Source organism: Petromyzon marinus, chromosome 14, assembly GCF_048934315.1.
Source record: "Petromyzon marinus isolate PM22_M1 ecotype Great Lakes invasive population chromosome 14, UKy_Petmar_22M1.pri1.0, whole genome shotgun sequence".
NCBI lineage: Eukaryota > Metazoa > Chordata > Hyperoartia > Petromyzontiformes > Petromyzontidae > Petromyzon > Petromyzon marinus.
Genome location: NC_133680.1, coordinates 4,013,290 through 4,032,400, shown reverse-complemented (window position 1 = coordinate 4,032,400; position 19,111 = coordinate 4,013,290). Strand labels below are relative to the sequence as shown.

General features: G+C 45.9%; 1 protein-coding gene across 5 annotated transcripts in view; it reads right to left on the bottom strand.

Moving 5' to 3' along the window:
• Positions 1 to 2,783: 2,783 nt before the first annotated feature.
• The window catches only part of LOC116942416 (uncharacterized), a 37,915-nt gene continuing 21,587 nt past the window's right edge, over positions 2,784 to 19,111 (bottom strand). For all 5 annotated transcript variants that reach the window (XM_076067034.1, XM_032954318.2, XM_076067033.1 and 2 more), the window contains 4 exons: positions 16,395 to 16,569; positions 15,306 to 15,427; positions 12,284 to 13,379; positions 2,784 to 6,477 (listed from right to left, as the gene is read on the bottom strand). In XM_076067034.1, the coding sequence (XP_075923149.1) occupies positions 6,460 to 6,477; positions 12,284 to 13,379; positions 15,306 to 15,427; positions 16,395 to 16,569 (1,411 nt within the window). In that variant the 3' untranslated portion in view covers positions 2,784 to 6,459. The remainder of the gene's footprint in view (positions 6,478 to 12,283; positions 13,380 to 15,305; positions 15,428 to 16,394; positions 16,570 to 19,111) is intronic.

Here is a 19,111-nt window from a genome sequence, read left to right as displayed (position 1 = left end):
GAATAAAAAAAGTATACTTTTCGCAAAACGCTGAAATGATAAGAGTTATATACAACCTGAACAGAAAAATATCATTTCCAAAGTACAACCCTGCACGATCGAGAGAAATACATTGAAAAATATGTCAAGTGCACACACAACCTTCAAGATGACCTCTCTAATCACCTGGTGACGATAGACCAACGTTCGACCAAATCCCAGGTGTGACAAAATATAACATCAACATCGAAATACGCAACCTGCACACGGTTACCACATCAGCCTCGTCGATCTGAGGAAGCTAAGCGGGCGTCGAGCTTGGATAGTGCTCGAATGGGCGTGCAGCGTTGCACAACAGGCGTCATGGGGCTGCTGCTGGGCTACGCCGTGGACAGCAGAGAAAAGGGCAGTGCGGGAGATGGCCAATGATGACCAGCGATGCCCCGGTTTACGTTGGGGGATGCGTTCCTGGGAAGGTGCACCGACGAATATGGAAACGAGGTAAATCGAAGCAATGTACAGGGGCAGTAGGCTTAAAGCTTTCGTGACTGCAGGAATTCACACTCTTTGGGTCTTTCGGTAAAGTCACGTAGATAGAAAAATAATAATAAAAAAAATCACGACGTTTCGATCGCAACACGAGCAATCGTCTTCGGGTGGAAAAAAAAATACTATTTGCTTGTGTTGCGATTGAAACGTCGTGATTTAAAAAAAATATTTTTCGATCTACGTGACTTGACCTAAAGAGCCAACGAATAGGGCAGTAGGCGTCGGATAACGAGAGAGGATGAAGCCGTCAGCGACGGGAGTGTGTGGGGTTGCTGAGGCGACGTAAACCCGGTAGCGGAGTTTATCATAAAGCGACGACGTATTCGCGAAACGACGTAAAAGGGGGGTGGGGGTGTGGGAACACGTAAATGGGGGTATTACTGGCCCGGTATTTCTTCGCTCAAACGACTAGAGTCGCCCGCCTTCACCAGCGTGGTGAAGTATGGCCAAATAACTCCCCCGCGTGCCACGCAGCACGGTGGGGGGGGAGGGGCCTCATGCAGCGAGTGAAGTTCAATTGGTAGCATTCTGGATGGTTACGTTCACATCGGAGCAATGGACGCGCCTCGTTGGCTCGAAAACTCCTCATACCCCCCCCCCCGGCCGTTTTCTGAATGGATTTGCCCGTGGGACTCAAGTGGCACGCGCGCGCCACCTCGTGGTGGCAAAGCGAGGCTACGGGTTTATTTATGGGACTTTTGTCGTTATCAAATTTTTTTTTACCATTACAGGAGGTGTTAAGGTGTTCAAAACAACAAAAAAGACACCTACTACGCAAGGCATCGAAAGTCTGCATTAACTACACGCGCGTGGCAACACAAACGGGCTTCGATAAAAAGTATCGGTCGAGTAAAATGTGATATTGGAGCCACATTTGAACCTTCAAAGAGAAGTAAAACAAGTCAAGTAATGTTGTACATGGTGAGATTACACCCGAGATGGATTACAGCATACGGTGAAGAAACATTACACACCAACCTTCGATGAACAAAGCAAGACGTTTTTGGCGAGCGGATGAATGGGACGTGACAGTTTATTCTAAAGGACGCATTTCATACTAAAAAAAAGGCATAATCAGCCGTAGTTACTTCCACTGCTGGATGAAGTTCTTGAAACAAATTTCCACCTGCCATGCTCCCACGATGCAAAAATTCACAAGGCACCTGCAACATCGATTACATGGATCTATAATCTCACAGGAGAGCGATCCTACCTCTAGGACGTATTCCATTATTTTATTTCAAAGTGTGTGGATGATGGGTTTTTTTAACCAACAATTATTAGGTACGCAATTTACATTAAAATGTTTTGGGAATTTCGATTCTTTTGAGACTCGCATTAAAGGAAATGTTGCATCGGTTATAAACAAAACAGGACTTTTGGAAACACTATAAAAAGGACATTGCAATTTGTATTTTCTTTTTTTATCTAAAAGCCAAAGTAATTATGAACAGTTGCCAATAAACTGTGGTGAAAGTGACGTGAAAATGTAGTCCTAAAGATATTTGCAGAAACTAAAAGTTGCGCTTTTAGTACTCGGAAAGAAAAAAAGGTTTGGTAAAATGTCAGCTCGTGAGGAAAAAATGACTCTCATTTGATCAGAAATTTGGTAGTTGATAAAAAAAAATCGAAAACTTTATTTTACAAAATTGTATTAATTTTATCTGAACCCCCCCCCCCCCCCACACTATTTATAACATGGAAGTATCATGAAAGTGTTGGCAAGTGAAAGTCTTATTTTTCATTGCAACTTTTAAAAGATGCAAAGTCATACCAAATGCCTGAAGGTGAAACAATAATCAACTTGAATATTTTGGGGGCAGGTCAAAGAATGTAACGCGAAAATCGCAAAACCAATCAATGCAACTTGGTTACACATCTCGCGTCTAAATAAGAAAAGCCATTGGTCAGTAAAATGTGCTTTAAAAAACCGGATGGGGTGAAGGGGTGGTGCAGTGGTTCGTGCACTGGGCTATTGACCTCACGATCGGTTCCAATCCTGGCGAAGCGGCGAGAGATCTCTCTCGACCCGTCATCCTCATTCCCGACCCATCCCCCACCTTGCACTGATTAGCATGGTGAAGTATGGCGAACAAACCCCCATGACCGACAATTGGATGGAATTTCTTCCCCTCCTTCCCCCAAATTAGTTAAGAAAAAAAGTTTTTCAAACATGTGGGTGATGTAGAGACACCTGCAAATAAACGCCAGTGTAAAACGCATGGTGACAATGCACGAGACAAAAACGGCGTCAGTTATAAATAGGCATATAAATTTTATTTGCAGAAGGTCATTACAAAAACATTAAATTGTACATCTCACAGCTCAAAATTGTATTTTCAGTCAATAGTATGACCCATGACATTAAGGAATATAGCCAGTTTGTTCGTCCGTTCCAAAAAAGCATTACAGTATACAACACAGATTGTGAAAAACCCATGAACACCCCCCTAATCCGTCGTCCGTTTTTTTTGAAAATATCACAATGAGATTATCAATCTTGGACACCCGACTCTGTAACGAGCAAAGGTGGTGCAAAACAAAATCGCACCAATTTTTGTACAGATTTACCGAATGGAAAATAATATATCCCCCCCCTTCCCCCCCCCAAAAAAAACCTTCCCATTGTTCTGCATTTGACAAAAAAAGCATGCACTACGAAAAAAGTCAAAGTGTCAGCATTGAAAATTATTTAAGCATTTGCCGCTTGGATGTTCCACTTTACGTACAGTATCCGCAGAGTCCCAAATTTTTTAATATGTATGTACATGTTGTCATGGGTCGCTGCCACAATGATTTAAATAAGGCATAAACTTGCACAGAACTGATAATGCTAAAATAGTGCTTATAAGTAGGCAAAATTTCGTTTCTCTACAAATTCAAATGCAGCTATATGTACACATAAAAAAAGGTACAGTTTCCTAAATTTTAATTTATATTACAAAACAGACAAGGTATATTCTATATACCCATGTATGGCTGAGTTAAGGGACCGTTGTGTTTTTTTTTTGAGTCCATGGCTGGTGTCTGCGCTGAGCCTAGCGGCGAGCGAGCACCCGTCAGAGCCCCCGCGAGCGGCAGTTTCCAGATCCATGGATGGGATAGGCGCAGTACAACTCCTCCTATACATCCAGTGGTGTAAACTTTCCACTGTATAATCTCGCTTTTCAAAAAAAATCCGATAATAAATAATAATAAAAAATACAAGGAGGAAAAAAAAAGCATATCAAAGGATTCTTCATGGTTTGAATTCTAAAAATCATGACGTTAACCCTCTGTGCAAAAATACATTTAAAAATATCATTTTTTCTTTACACTGTTTGCGCAAACGTGTGCACTTAAATTATAAACATTTACATCATACGATGAAAGAAATGTATTCCTAATGTATTCAGCAAAAAATAAAATGTTTTAAATGAATACTTTGTTTTTTTTGTTTTTTGTTTATTTAAGCAGTTGCACAGCATGCCTGCTTCATTTGTAATCCAGTCAAGGAGGGCGGAGAAATGAAAAACCCAAGCAAAAAAAGTGTCACCTTCTAATCCACGTTTTGCCAGACAACTGTCGTTTATGGGTGGTGTTTGCAACTTGAATGGGGAAGGTAGCTGCCCTATTTTCGACTGTGTCATGTTTCTCTATCGGTGGCAATTGTCCAGCTCTGGGTTTTGGTTAGTCAATGGCATCTCTAGAAAAAGTGCACTTAAAAAAAATATCACAGAAATAAAAATACATGAAGTTGATAACCACCATCAACACCTTGCATGTGTATAAATCATGGGCATCACAGTATTCAAAAGGTGCATAGGACTTACAGGAGAACGGAGGTGAATAGATGGTGGAATACTGCCACATTGTGACCTGGCAAGTGGGTGGGACGAAAATGATTTGAGCTCAGAATTGTGACAGGTTAAAAGGGCATCATCAAAATCGGGAGTGTCTGGGTCCGGTGACTGACCAAGGGTAGAGTAGAGAACATGCGCATGAGAGAAGTTAATGGAGCGCAGTAAAAAAAAACAGCCCTCACGGCAGCCTATTCTTGTAGTGATAAACAAAGTGTTGCTGCTGTTAAACTTGCGCAAATTTGGGACTGGACGGCAATGATAACCAGCGATTTAAGAGGAATCCTATATGGCACTTAAAAATGAATCCATGGTCACCTGCTACTCTATTCAAAAGAAAAAAATGCACCCGTAGTGGACGATTTTCCACCTTGGGGTAGGAGTTTAATAGTGGCTTGTGCAAGGTCCTGATTTTTTTTACTACACAATCCCAGGTGACGCTAAGGCTCGATTGATGACAGCATAAACACTACAAAGTGATGTCACAGTTTGGCATTGGTGTTCTGGCAGATATGTACTTAGTGTTGAAAAATGTAACAATACCCCGAAGGAGTTTCTACCGAATAGAAACTTAAAAAAGGGGGTGTGTGTTGTCTTGTCCTGATTTTAAATTATTCTCCCTCCCCCATAACAAAAAAAAATCAAACACTAGGTCCAGCAGTAAGCAAAAGCAGTCCACGTTATTGTTCTTACTTGTGACATAGCATTCTCAGCACCACAAGCGATTGCGTTCAGCTCAAGAGTGCCGCTCGGGATTACGAGAAAACAAGGTCTTGTGGGTCGGGACAGAGCTACAGTGAAAACAAAAAAACCCCAACGCTCCATCATTCAGAGTTGCCAACACCACGTTGCCTCCACCACACACAAACAAAAATATCGGACACTGGGTCGTCAACATTGCCTCCCGCCCCCTATTGCAAACGCCAAACTGAAAACGTCAGGGTTTTGGAGTCGTAAAAATTTATACTTATCAAAGGGCTGTCGTTCTAAAAAAGGTAGTTAATGTTTTTAGAAAGTTATAAATAATGGCATTGTTGTATTTCATCGTGAGAATGTATATATTTCATTGCCTTCACAACTTGGGGACTTTGCCTAATTTGTAAATTTCAGCAACATTTAAAGTGGGAAAAAATTCGTTACAAATGACTACACTGTGCAGTGTAATTCATGTTTATAACCCTGTACTTAAGATTTTCGTTTGACAAAACACTATTGCGTATAAATTAGGGTTTAAAATGGTCATTTGCCATTAAATTATTTAAATTCAAATTTAAGGGATGCAAAAATAATGCATCTATTGTAAAAAAAAAAAAACCTAATCTGTTGAGACACTAACAGTACTAACAGCCAGCACCATTAACGGCAACGATTTGTTCCACATTGAGACTTTAGAGGCAGCTGTGTTAGCAACCCTTTATGATTTCATTACTTATCCTCGCTTGACTTTACTGCATACGCCTACCACCGACCTGTAGCGTAACCTCCTCCCCCCCCTTGCACCATCTTCGTCGCAATCCTGCATCACAGCGTAACCGCACGGCGTCGCACGCAGCCGGCCACGCCGTCAGGCTTAGTGCCGTCACCAAACCAATCCCCTCCTCGAGGCCAGCCCGTGACACCCTTACGGTTGTGGGTCGGACCGGTCTCACCAGAATCTGCATAGAGCGGATATTGACACAACCAGTGGAACACTTCCTGAACTGTTGCTTTATTGTCCACGGACACTCCACCACCCCCCCCCCCCCCCAGAGCAAAAGTGCAGCCGGCGCTCGGGTGGGAGCTGTCTCACACGTTTGGTTTGTAGCCCCTGACGAGCCCGAGACCAGAGTCTCTCCCGCTTGGATGCCCTGAAGGCGGTGAGCTGGCCGGTGGTGCGACCGGCCGAGGGGGCTAGCCGGCCGGGCTTTCTGGCACCGTCTCTCGTACCGTCCGATTTGAGTCCAGGATGTTAGGGGGAGGGGGGGGGGCGGTCGGCAGCACCGCCTGTCTGGCACCGATGGGGTGGCGGGATGTGAAGGCGCCCCTCCGCCGCTCCCCCAGGCGAATGCCGCTGGCCTCCACGGTGACACGACCAACCGGCACACGGTACACTTCACCGATGGACCTTGGCCTGATAAACAATGTCCAAAACGTAGGCGAAAGATTACCAACAATGGTAAGGTGGCATGACAAACGTCAACATGTGCCAGGTGACCGCCTTACAGAAGGCGTCATTCCCCCCCCCCACCCTCGAGATTGACTGCCAATTCAAGCACACTTTAGCATATTGTATTAAAAAACAAACATGCCAAGTTTGTTTGCCACTGTAGGAGAACCAAACGGCAACCACTAAAAATTTGCCACTCAGTAGATGTACCCCGGCAGTTAAAAATCACTCTATAAACAGCATTATCAGTAGACCTTTTTTCAGAACAAGCCAATTAAAAGTCTATGAAACTGTGCACAAAACTGGCGTTTGTATTTTATCATCCCGATTGTGCCATCAGCAGCGTCACGAGACGACGTTGGTGTTTTGGAACTCAAGCGCAGCGCTGTGCATTAAATGAGCAGCTCGTGGAAGTAGCTATCACACAACTACTTTTAAAGGATGCCCCTCAAGTGACCATTACCAGCCACGCTAGGGGGCAGCACTTTCCCACATTGCTCTGCTACAACAAAAGCATACCATGGGCAAGTTAAACCAATATTTTTAATGGTCAAAGCTGGAATTTGGGCAAATAAAGTTAAACCAAATTTTTATTTAGTGAGCATTACATGCAGTCATTGACGACTGGGCCGAGACCACTGCTACACTTCAGAATGTAAAAAAAAATAAACATTCATTCGACATCCAGATTCAAACATAGGCCGAGTGCTCCGACCGGTGCCAACGGACCTCTTTAAAAAAAAGACCAGAAATAAGAGACGCAATCCAAAATATCCAACAGCCCATATGGACAATTACTTGGGGTGCCGTCTGAAAAAGCAATGATTAAACAGGCTTTTAAGTTACAAGTGGATATTTATGACATTCCAGTTACGCGATTGGAATGTCACTCCCACAAATTTCAGTGGGTTGAAATCAAAAGGTGCTGTAATTAGCCTGAAGGATGGTTTTGAAGTATTTGTCCTTGACGTGGGGGTTGATTGACAATACTTCACCATGCTGGATAGTGTGGTTTTGGGAAGGGGGAGTGGTGGAAACAGGATGAGTTCAGATGTCATCTGCTGTGCCACCAATGACATCCGTGGTCAAGAATCAAACTAAGATCGCCAGGTTCAGAGTGCAGCGATTCACATCACTGCACTAATATTCTACCACATTTTCTTGGCGAGTAATAAATATTAATTAGGTTTCGGGGCCACGGAACACACATCTGCAAGCACTATTTTGGAGGCCAATGCATGGCGTTCAATTAACTTTCTTTATATATAAAAATAAAATGTTATTGATTCATGAATACAATGTATTTTACGTTTTGATTAGAGATGTCTTTAGATTCACCGACCGATTAAATTCGGTTACAAGCATCGAATCGCGCATGTACAAAATGATTAGAGGTCCCATTGAAAATGGAATCACATCACCTCTCCAAAAGGAGGCTACTACATTTCACCACAATGACTGCCACTCTACATACAAAATAAACCCAAACGTTGTGATGTGGACACCAACTAAAAAAAAAAAGCACTTTCCATTGTGGGATGCCTTAAAATTCCCTCAAGTCTTGAGACCACTTTGCAAGCCCAAATAAAGTATGCCTATGCATACCCACTTTCCCCTCGCACATACATATACAGTACAACCCCTTGTCAATCCATTTTGGGTTATGGGAGCTAATTTGACTACCATGCTGGTCTGTGCGGGTAGGTAAAAAGGGCAGAGGAGTACGTGTGGATGCAGAGAAGTAGAGTACAATGTATTGTGATGCAGGGACCTCTGCTGGACACCACGTGGCAGAGCCCCAGAGCCGCTTACGACTGCCTGGCGTGCAAGATTGGTCACTGATGCACGTGCACTTATCTAGGCGCCAAGCCTGCTTGGCTTCTGATCGGGAGCATTCCTGGGGGACTGGGTCATAGGTCGTGTGTGTGTGTACGCATGACTGCCGAAAGGTCAATTCACAACTCAAAGCCTGTTCAACGTAAACTGCGAGTTAAAAAAAGTGCAGTTGGTGGCTTTTCCAATAAAATTTTGGGAGGCAGTGTGGAGTGGTGCTGATCGTTCTAATGCTCAGAGCCAAAATGTGGAAATTCCATATATGGGGGAAGAGTTGTTTCAATAGGAACAAAAACTGGTGACCTTTTACAAAGTGGCACTGATTTATCTACCCCAGATAGGCATGGAAGGCTGAATCCACACACTCGGACATACTTCCAGATGTTAGTCGTGCTGACCGGAGGTTTACAGCGATTCAACTTGGGTCACAAATGGAGACGACTTGCCATAAAATTTGATTTAAAAAAAAAAAAATCAAATATATTTTTGCCAGTGGTGAATGTAGCATGGCCTCTAGTGGCCGGAGTCACATACAATTGAAATAATCAGTCATTCGAGGCCGGAGTCAACATACAAATCATAAGACTTGGTAATAAAATTGACCAATGGATTCACGATTTCACATGCCTAACCATTGAAAGTTGGACGTAGCAACAAGCATGCTTTGTCACATCACCCTTTGGAGGTGGCTCTAGTTGGGGGCGGCTGGGCGCAAGGAGAACCTGGGATCGATTCCCAATTCGGGCGCCTTTGTACATTTTCCCCCTGCTCTTCACGAGCATCCTCCAGGTTCCCATATAATTAAAGACAATGTAAATCTCAGTTCAATCAAGATATTTTTCTCTTTGAAAAAGTCACAACTTACTCGCGTAGCAATCATCACCTCCCTACTCGCAAACTAATGCCCTCGCCGAGTTCAGTGTTGAGTCACCTCGTGCTGCACCACCTCGTGCTGCACAGAGACAGCTGCCAAATGGGATCTGCGCTTTGGGATGGTTTGATTACAATGACAGGATTAATTTTTATTTAAAGCTTTCGTGACTGCAGGGATTCATATTCTTGGTTCTTCTTTCGGTAAAGTCACGTAGAAGGGAAACAATAAAATAATAAAAATATAAAACAATAAAATTCTCACGACGTTTCGACTGCAACACAAGTAATCATCATCATGTGTGAAAACCACAGCAAGAAAATTTGATGACGATTGCTTGTGTTGCAGTCGAAACGTCGTGAGAATTTTATTGTCTTATATTTTTATTATTTTGTTTCCCTTCTACGCGACTTTACCGAAAGAACCAAGAATAAAATGACAGGATGATTAAAGTTCATTGATATTGTTTTCGCAATAGCCTATTTCATAAGATAATTTGAACCTTAAGCCAATTTGAACGCACGCTTCAAGTTAGTTTGAAGTGAAAACTCACAAAACAATCCATTGCTGCGGAATTTCGAAAAACAAAAATGCCTTTCCCGATCTTGACATCGCATTCGTTTCTCCGGACACCCACGCTACCACCTCATCACAATCGCCGTGACAGTTCTACCACCAGTCACCGCAAATGACAAACACAAGTGTCATCTCCAAGCCAAGCCGAGGGTAATGTCATCCTCGATCCTCTTCCCACCAAACTCCAACCACATACTGCCGATTCACCCAAGCACTATACACGACCAGCTTAGTCCAATGTCTCCATCTCGTCTTCTGGGTTACAGTTCCTCTGGTCTTCTAGACTAATGACGTTAACCGTTTAACCATTCCGAGACGTCTGCAAGTTGCAGGGTGGATCCCGTTCACTGCCAAATCTCGGAACGAGCAAACGGTTTTCGCGTAAATTCTATTTAGGAGAGGCATGACGACGCCAATTTAAAAAGGAAATTGTACTCGCCGCAACGACACGACCGCACTTCGAGGAAAGCGGTCGTCAAACTGTGCCACACACCCTCCAGTGTGGGAGGGCATACAGGTACGTCATAGGAATTAAGAAAAACTGATGACTTACAAGGACGTCATCGGAATGGGAAAGTTAATTCCAGCCTAATTTTTTTTTAAGTCAACATAACTGAAAATCTCTTCCAAAAAGGCCAAAAAAAGGGTCATCTCCAACTTTCACCCACACCTCTACCCGCCATGGTCTACATGACCGGGTACAATCTGGCTTGCACCAAGGTTATTCTAGACTCCTCTCCTACCTGCGGCCAATGACCATGCATCACTCTTGCCTCCTAACCCTACCAGGCTGCTTTCGACTCCAATATCACCAACCTCACTGTCCACTTGCAAACCCATCTTGATGTGGTCTCATACTCGGATCACTACATTTTCTCTAGCTAAACATCACCAAAACTGAACCAAAGCCTTGGCAGAGTTGTGTGCAATCTCGGGAGTTGTCATTAATCCCCAAGCTCTCATTCAACTTTGCAGACCTTTCCATATTTGCAACTGCTTCCACACCTGCCACTTTGCCTCTTTCCATGGCAGACTCTCCATCCATGCCTTCTCTATCCCAGGTCGGCTTGACCAATTGCAACTTTCCTTTACGGCCTCCCCAAAACCCACATTTAAAAAAACAAACTAGAAATAAATCCGAAACACTGCCGCAAAACTCCTTGCCCACATGACCACAATGCAGCTCGTCAGGAACTGGTGGCCTTTCATAATACTTAAAGGCTGGTAGCTTTTTTCACTTTTACACAGTGCACACATTTGCGAGTTAAAAAAACAAAAACTTTGTTTTCCGGCCTGCACACATTTTTTTCCTGTTGCAATTGGGTTTTCCCTTGGTCACCTCACCAGGATTTGAATCCACAGCTGGAAAACGAGACCACACAATCACCCAAATCCTCCATTCCCTCCCACAAGCTTTCAATGCAGTGTAGAGTCGACTAACGGATGACCTTCATCGTTTTCACAATCCACCACGTACTTGTCTCCTCCTACCGCTCTTCGCTCCACTCGCCCTCCCCCACGTGCTTTCCACTGCAACCAAGGTTCTCTCACAACCCACCGTCGATTAGTCCCTTTGACGCTGCATGCCTCCCCATACTCCTGGCATTCCCTCCCTCAAGTCATCCAATGCTGTCGACTCCTCTCTCCAAGTCAAGGTTCTTCCTTCCAATATTAGGAAGCCACTGGGAGCTATGCACTTTTAAATCTAAGGATTGAAAACTCATTTAGTTTAGAACTGCTTTGTGTGTTCAGTTTGGTGTCCTTACACCCCACATCTCCGATTAGAACGGTTGACTACGTACGGTGCGAAAGAAGTTCATACAAGAATTTGCATCTCCACAAAAAAACCTCCACATTTCAATGTTTCCTGTGACGCATATCACAATTGGGGTCAATTACCATTGGAATTGCATCATTCATGACAAAATCGATTGCAATGCAAATTAAATTTCAGCTAATAATGACGAGTTGTAATTAGTTGACCAAGTGTGAAGTATGTCCCACTATTTTCTACAGTCTTAGGTGGAGAGCAGAGTCTAGGTTGGTTAATTTTGGTTTATTAGCACTCTTGGGAATCTCTTGAAAAAAAATATATTAAAACATGACTATTCGTGTGCCGCACATGACAAAAAAGGTCTAACAATAAAAGTTCAGCACCGTGCGTTTGTCTGTGTTGGATTACACCACAGACTGACTGATGATACCTGCAACTGGGTGCCCCCGTTTGATGCCTGTGGTGTAGCCGACACAAATCGCACTGGAACGCACTTTCGGCTTGGCCATTCGCGCGTTTCAAATGGACAAAAAAATAATTGCTACAAATTTTTTTTTACCGGATTCGATTATAGATTCCACGACTTCGAAAACCGCTTTTAATTAACTACTCTAATTGAGTCGCAACATAAAACCAAATTGTCAAGGACCGTGTCGCACTGCCTCGAAGCGCTAAAGCGGCACGCGGCGGCCAACGCGAGTGGCAGAAGAACGCACCTGCTGGACAATGCTATTGTTGGGCATCCCCGAGATTGACGGGCTCTTGCCGTGCACGCTGTTCAGGCTCGACGACTTGCAAGCCTTGCTCGGCTTGGGGCTGCTGGGCGCTTTCCGTTTCCTCCCCTCCGCAGGCTGCGTGGTGGTGGCGGTGGCCGGCGGAGGTGCAGGTGGCGGAGAGTGAGCCGTCGTCCTCCTGCGCTCCTCCACTCGCTGCTGCGGGGGTTGCCCGGTCCTCCTCCCGTCCTCCCCGTAGCAGCTCTGCGGGGGCTGGGACGAGCGCCGCCGGTTTTCCTCCGCCTGGTGGTGCGGTGTGGGCGGCGGCGGTGGCCGGGCCACCCGCGAAGGCCGCCTCAGGTCCTCTGGCTGGTGGTGACCCACAGCCGACAGCGCCGGCGGTGCCGTTGCGCCGGCCACGTCTGCGGAGGAGTCGATGCTGCTTACAACCACGCTCATCTGCCGAATTGAGTCTACCCCGGTCCTGCCCGCCGTCTCGGGCTTACCACCACCATTGCTGGTGCTGTGACCACCGCCTCCCTGGCCGGTGAAGGGCGGCGAGGCCGGGGAGAGGCCCGTCGAGCTGCCCCCCGGTCCGACGGCCCCCGCACAGTGTTGGCGCGGCGATTCGGCAGGCGACCGCGACGGCGACGAGTGTCGCGCTTTCTTCTCGGTCGCGCTGCCGCCGCCATCCTTAAGCTTTGCGGACTTCCCGAGCCGGTGCTTCGTCGGCCGGGACGTGGGGCCCGTCAGAGCGCCGCCGCTAGCCGCCGGGATGGAGTGCGGCGGCGCCAGCGCGTGGGCGGCGGGCGGCTTGAGGCCAGTGCCCAGCGCGGGGTCGAGGAACCCAAAGGTGGCGCCGTGTGCGCCGACGGGGAACGGCACGCCGGAAACCGACGGGGGTCCGCCGACGAACGTGGGCTCGGTGGGACTCAGGAAGGCCGGAGGTGGACTGAGCAGCATGGGCGCGTGGCCCGCGACAGACGGCAAGTACGTGGGGGGGAAAGAGAGCTGTGGGAAGCCCGCCGAGGGCAGCATGCAGCCCAGTGCCGGAGGAGGGGGGGACGAGACGGTGCATTCCGCCGCCGGAGGGATTTTCCTGGAAGAGAAAGGAAGACATTAAGATGGGGAAGTGGCCATCTAGCGCAAGAGCTTAGAGCAGACAGCCCATGACAAACCCTAGGTACATGATCTACAAGTGCTTTAATTATTTGGTCTGCCATGTAAAGATAAATGAGCAAATCCACATGTCTAACTTGTCAACAAAAACTGGAGGTGTGAACATCAATCTAGATTTGAAGCTTTCGTGACTGCAGGAATCCACACTCTTTGGTTCTTTCGGTAAAGTCACGCAGGTAGAAAAAAATTAGATCACAACGTTTCGATCGCAACAAGTGATCGTCTTCAGGTGAAAGAATCAGACTCTTGCCCGATGCGGCAACCCCCTCTTTCCTCCCCTCTTGGGTCAATATAATTCCACGTCCACAGCAGTCAGAGTCTTTCACCTGAAGACGGTCGCTTGTTGTTAGATCGCGACGTTTAAAACGCATTATTTTTTCTACCAACGTGACTTTACCGAAAGAACCAAAGAGTGTAGAAATCAACTAGTTTAAATAAGCATTCAATCAAGGAGGTGTCCTAAGTGGCTCAGAGGTCAGGGTGCCGAGCTGGCACTACAGGGAGCCTGGGTGCAATGCCAGGCTTCTGCCACCTGCAATTAAATTGGGTTCTCAAGTGTAGCAAGTTGACAGATCTCTGCCCCAGGGTCACCATTGACTGCACAAAAGAAAAGGCATAATTAAACAGGTTTCTGCGCTTAAATTTGGCAAAATTAAAAATGTGCAGATTTATTCAAAGAGATCTATTGACGCTCATGCGATGATGGGAAGGCAGACAATGTGCCCCCTACTGTGTGAAGCAGAGACTATTTAAAATAAAAGGATCCGGAGGTAGCTGTAAACCTCCGCATTCGTGGGCTGCTCTCACAAAAGGGGTCGCCACGCTAGGAGAGATCCGAATGAGATACTTCATCTCATGACATAACACCAATGGCACAATCGCAATAGATTTGGGGTAAATATTTTTTTAAACCAAGGTCAATCCTCACAACAATGGATATGATCAAGTTCCAATTTCGTCCGTATTGTGAAACAGAAGAAATTAAGTTGCAGTTTATCCCACGATGATGTGCAACAGAATGCAACCAAGATACATGCAAGAAAGCCGTACAGTCGAACGTCGGATTAATGAACAAGCATTAATTGTGCCAATTCTGCAACGTAACTTTAATTTGTGTTTTTTCAAAAGTAAAATGCCTTTTTGGTAGAGTTTCATTGCCAATCTTGCCCCAAAACTACAGATCTGTAGTATAGTGTGATTGGTAGGCATAGTTCACCGCAGCCGATTTGAAGTGCCAGGGTTATGTGGCTTCCGAGAAAACATTTCAAGTGACCTCGTACAGATGATTACAATATGCGAAGAGCATAACAATAGACCATTAGAAAGAGCACAAGGACACGGTCCAGTAGCGTAGTTGGCATGGGTCCTCGCGCAAGGAATGAAACGTGGCCCTGTGTTCTACCACCGTCTTCCTCTTCCCCCCGGGTCCCCCGTGTGCCAATGACGTGCAACGCCAGCGCGCATGTCCAACGACGCAGGCCAAGCTGTCTTCTTGGGTGTCACATGGGCAGTTTACGCAACGCACCTATCAAATCACAGCCACCCCCCCCCACTGCAGAACTGGACACTGCTGCTTCACAAGTTTAAAACAATCTGCCACCCTCGACAAACATCTGCGTTGCCTATGCCTAAAGCCAGTATTGTCAATGTCTCTAGCCCAACGCGAGTGCTTGTCCCCACCTGCCTTCTTTTCCATCTACCCACCACACCTCTCTATTCCACAGCACGTGGGCCCCATTGCTGTTGAACCACCTATACCATTAGATGGCCCATGCCATTGACAAAGTTGTCCATTGTCCGATTGGGTGTGAATAAGTGCAAACGGGACAGCAGTGCGAGAACTGACCGCCACAGCTGGGCGTTGAGGAGCCTCTCCGTCATGGAGGTGAGGGCGCCTCTGCATCGATCCCACCTCCGGTCATACGCGTAAAACCTGCTGTCCAGCCTCCGGCTCCCGAAGGTGCAGTACTGCGGCACAAGGAGAAATAATCCAGATGACGCGGCACCATGCGGACACGGAATCCAGCGGCTCCCAAGCGTGCAGTGCTGCCGCACAGCAAATACAATATCATGAAATATGGATTTACATAGCGTACAAACGTGACCACATCTCACGACAGTGCAAGGAAACGGTGGCCATATTTATTATTTCGGAGAGAAGCGGTCATTCATTGGAAAAAAAGGGAATGTCTTGAGCTTGGACTTGACCAGAAGCAGTTGGTTGACAGCAGATACCTGGGAAGAATGGCGTTCCAGATTATGGAGGCAGCAGAGGAGACAGAGCGACCTCCCACTGAGCAAAGGGTTGACTGTGGGCTTCGACAAAAAGCCATCGTTGCTGGAGTGGACAATGCATGGAGGGGAATAGAGAGAGATGAGAAGTGAGAGCTATCAGGAATCATAAAGAAGAATAAAGCGAGGAGAGAAGTAGGAGAGTTCATACAGAGGGGGTATAGATGAGGGAGCGGAGCGTCAGGCAAGGGCGAGTTCATGGAGGATCTTGAAGAGTGTGGCCATTAAACACGACCACAGTAACGAAACTGTGGTGTGTGCTTACGATGAGGGGGGGGCGGGAGAGAATTCGAGACTGCAATATTTGCAACGCATAGGCTTCTCCAACAATATTTACTGCCACAATCATAGTGGCATGTGCTGGAGGGCCACGTGACGTCACGTCTCCAGACGTCATGACATTGTGGTGTTATGAACCCCTAACATCTGTGGATGTGACCGTGAATAAAATATGGTCCACGTGCTACCAATGAAAAGTTTTGCATTGCTTTCAACGCAAGCAACTGACTGGTAACACATGCTGGCTGCACAGAAAAAAATAAAAATGTTAATGCGAGCGGTACTGCGGCTCACAACAACCGGATGGCCATATTGGACCGGTGCATGCACGCACGCACGCACGCTTGTGGTTTCGCGCCGTTACCCCGTGCGGGCGAGGGTGGTTGCCCGAGTACTGGCAGTCCAGTTTCTCGGGCGGCTCCACGTTGGGCCCTTCCTCTTCTCCGTCGCTCCACACTCGGTTGCCGATGTCCACCGAGAACCCAGGTGGGCTTGGAGCCGGCTCTGGGGGGCCCGGGCAAGACGGGCTGTTCGAATGCCTGCAGGTGGGAAAAGGTTCAACCGAACAAAATCACGAGTCTGACCGAGCGGTTGCCCATTTTGCCCCGTTGACTTTGCAGCGTTTAGCGGTGCAGAGTACAGGGGGCCACCCTTGTTAACAGTGCAAATCACGAGAGAGTGTAAAGTTATAAAGAAACGTCGCCCCCTATTGGCAGAACACACGCGTCTAGGAAGCACCGCATGGAAATCCTTGTGCCATAAAAAGAATGGCGCCAATACCAAATGTTTTAGTTGAGAATTCCTAACAAGGATAACACTGGCAATACAGTTGTATGCTCCATCCAGCTAAACTAAAATTCTCCAGTTGGCCACGTGCAATACATAAGCAGTATTAGGCGAGGTCACGTGACACCAAAAGCATGCTGGGAAAACCGATCGTAAGCACAACAGCGCCTTTTGCTGTAAAACAAAAACCTTTTGCGCGTACTCTTACTCTTAACAAGAAGGCTCGCCATGACAAACGATTCAAGCGTATGCCAGCGTACGGTCATCAAGGTCCCCAGTGGTCAGTGCAGTGTGCATTAAGTTCGCGTTACTAGATTAATTAAATGTGTCCGTGTATTTGTGTGGGGGGAGGAGGTGCAATAGTTAGAGCACATGGTTCACAAGCTAGAAAGGCTGCAAGTTAAAATCCCAGGTGGTGACCGACTCAACCCATCACCCTGCAGGGGCTGACAAAAATAAAAACATTATTTAATGTTTCCGTACTTCACATGTCGTTACATCACCAAGTGCGTATAAAATGCTTTCAAACAAAAGGACATGCGAATTAAGTTTCCACAAAATGTAACAAAGTAAAAAAACTATACCAACAAATACAATGTCACAATAAACATTCGGTAGATGCCCACTTAGTCATAATTCACACAAGAGTCACTGACCATATAGAATTTTAAATGTTCAGTATTTTATTGAATACTTCCGAGTTTGTAAATGCACCGAATATGGGTCAGGCGGACCAGTCTAGAACTTCAGCCCCATTATACCAAAAGTACACTCCACAGTGTTGATGGTGGCACCTGTGATTGCTGATGTTGTAGCCGGAAATTTTAATTTCAGATCAGTTAGCCTGGCCGACAACGTGGAGTTAGTCAATTCCCAAACATGTAGTAGAATCCGTTAATTATTATGGTCTAGTCGACTAAAGCAGTCAACGGTTTAGTACACTCTTGCTCATTACAATGGTGCATTATCAGGTCAGCCAATCAGTCAACTCGGTATACCTTTTTATAGACACTATAGCCAATTATAGTATTACTAGCCTTTTGGCCAAGGACGGGCGTATTTCAGTCAGTCAATCTGAAACTTGGAAACGAAAAGCAGACTGACGTGATATTCATTGCATCAATTCGTGTGCAATTTGTAAGGCTGCAGTGAGACCCATTTCATTTAAAGGTTATAATCCCTTGATCATCATGACGTCCTTTTTACTTATATGTCTCAATAGCGTTACGGAGGTGGCGTGACGCGAGGGTTCTGCCTTGGTAGTGAGGGTTGTAAGTTGACGCTGAGGAGGGGGGAGGAGGCGCCTCGCCCCCTCATGTGGACCGACGTTAGCCACCAATTATTATTAATGGGGGGGGGGGGGGGGTGTCCATTTGGAAGACGTCACCTCTTCATGATTATTAATATGGGGGGCTGTTCGAAGTGGAGTGACGTTACCGGCTCATGATTATTAATGAGGGGGGGTCCATGTGGAGGACGTCACCTGTTCACGGTTCTTAATGAGGGCGGGCCGACGTGGAGTGACGTCATGCGTGGGACAGCCATTCTTGGCTCATTAGAGTAGTAAATGGTTGACCTTACTTTGTGCACTTTAGATTCTAATGTTACCGAATAATTCTTAACGTGCGTCTTCATGGTCAGACTAGCGAGCTTCATCGTCATAAATCGGGCAGGCTTAGATCTTGTGGGTAGCAGTAGTCATCATTATCCTTGAGGATTTTAATCCACCTCAGTCATCATTGACAAAAATAAAAAAAGATAAACAAATATTTGTCAGTAATTACATTGACAAAATTAACTCTGCTTGCAGATTATTAAGAGCACGTGCAGGGATGTTTGTCTGCAAGAAGGTAGACAAATGCGAAGGTCTACTAAATTGTGCAGCAGCTACCTGTCTGGAATATTCAACAGGTAACCAGCATAAATCTCAGAGCAGAGAAGTTTCATGCTCAAGGATCATCATTTAAAAAAACTCTGCATTTTAATTTTGCGCCGATTGAAGGTGGGCGTATGTTTGGAAGCCCAAACAAATAACAATAATGTGAGTCAAAAAATAGCAAGGAGTTATAATTTTTGTAATAGGATTAGCGCAAACGAGCAAGATACTCCGGCAACGTGCTGTATACAAAGTTAAACTAACAATATTACTAACAGCCTACAAAGGAATGCCAGAAGTCAGATTCCAAGGCATTTGGATATATGGATGGCAGTAAATATATTGCCAGCAATGGTCCCATGTATGAATATTAATATCTGCAAACCGCATACCAATCCCAAAAGATGTGAAGCATCGCT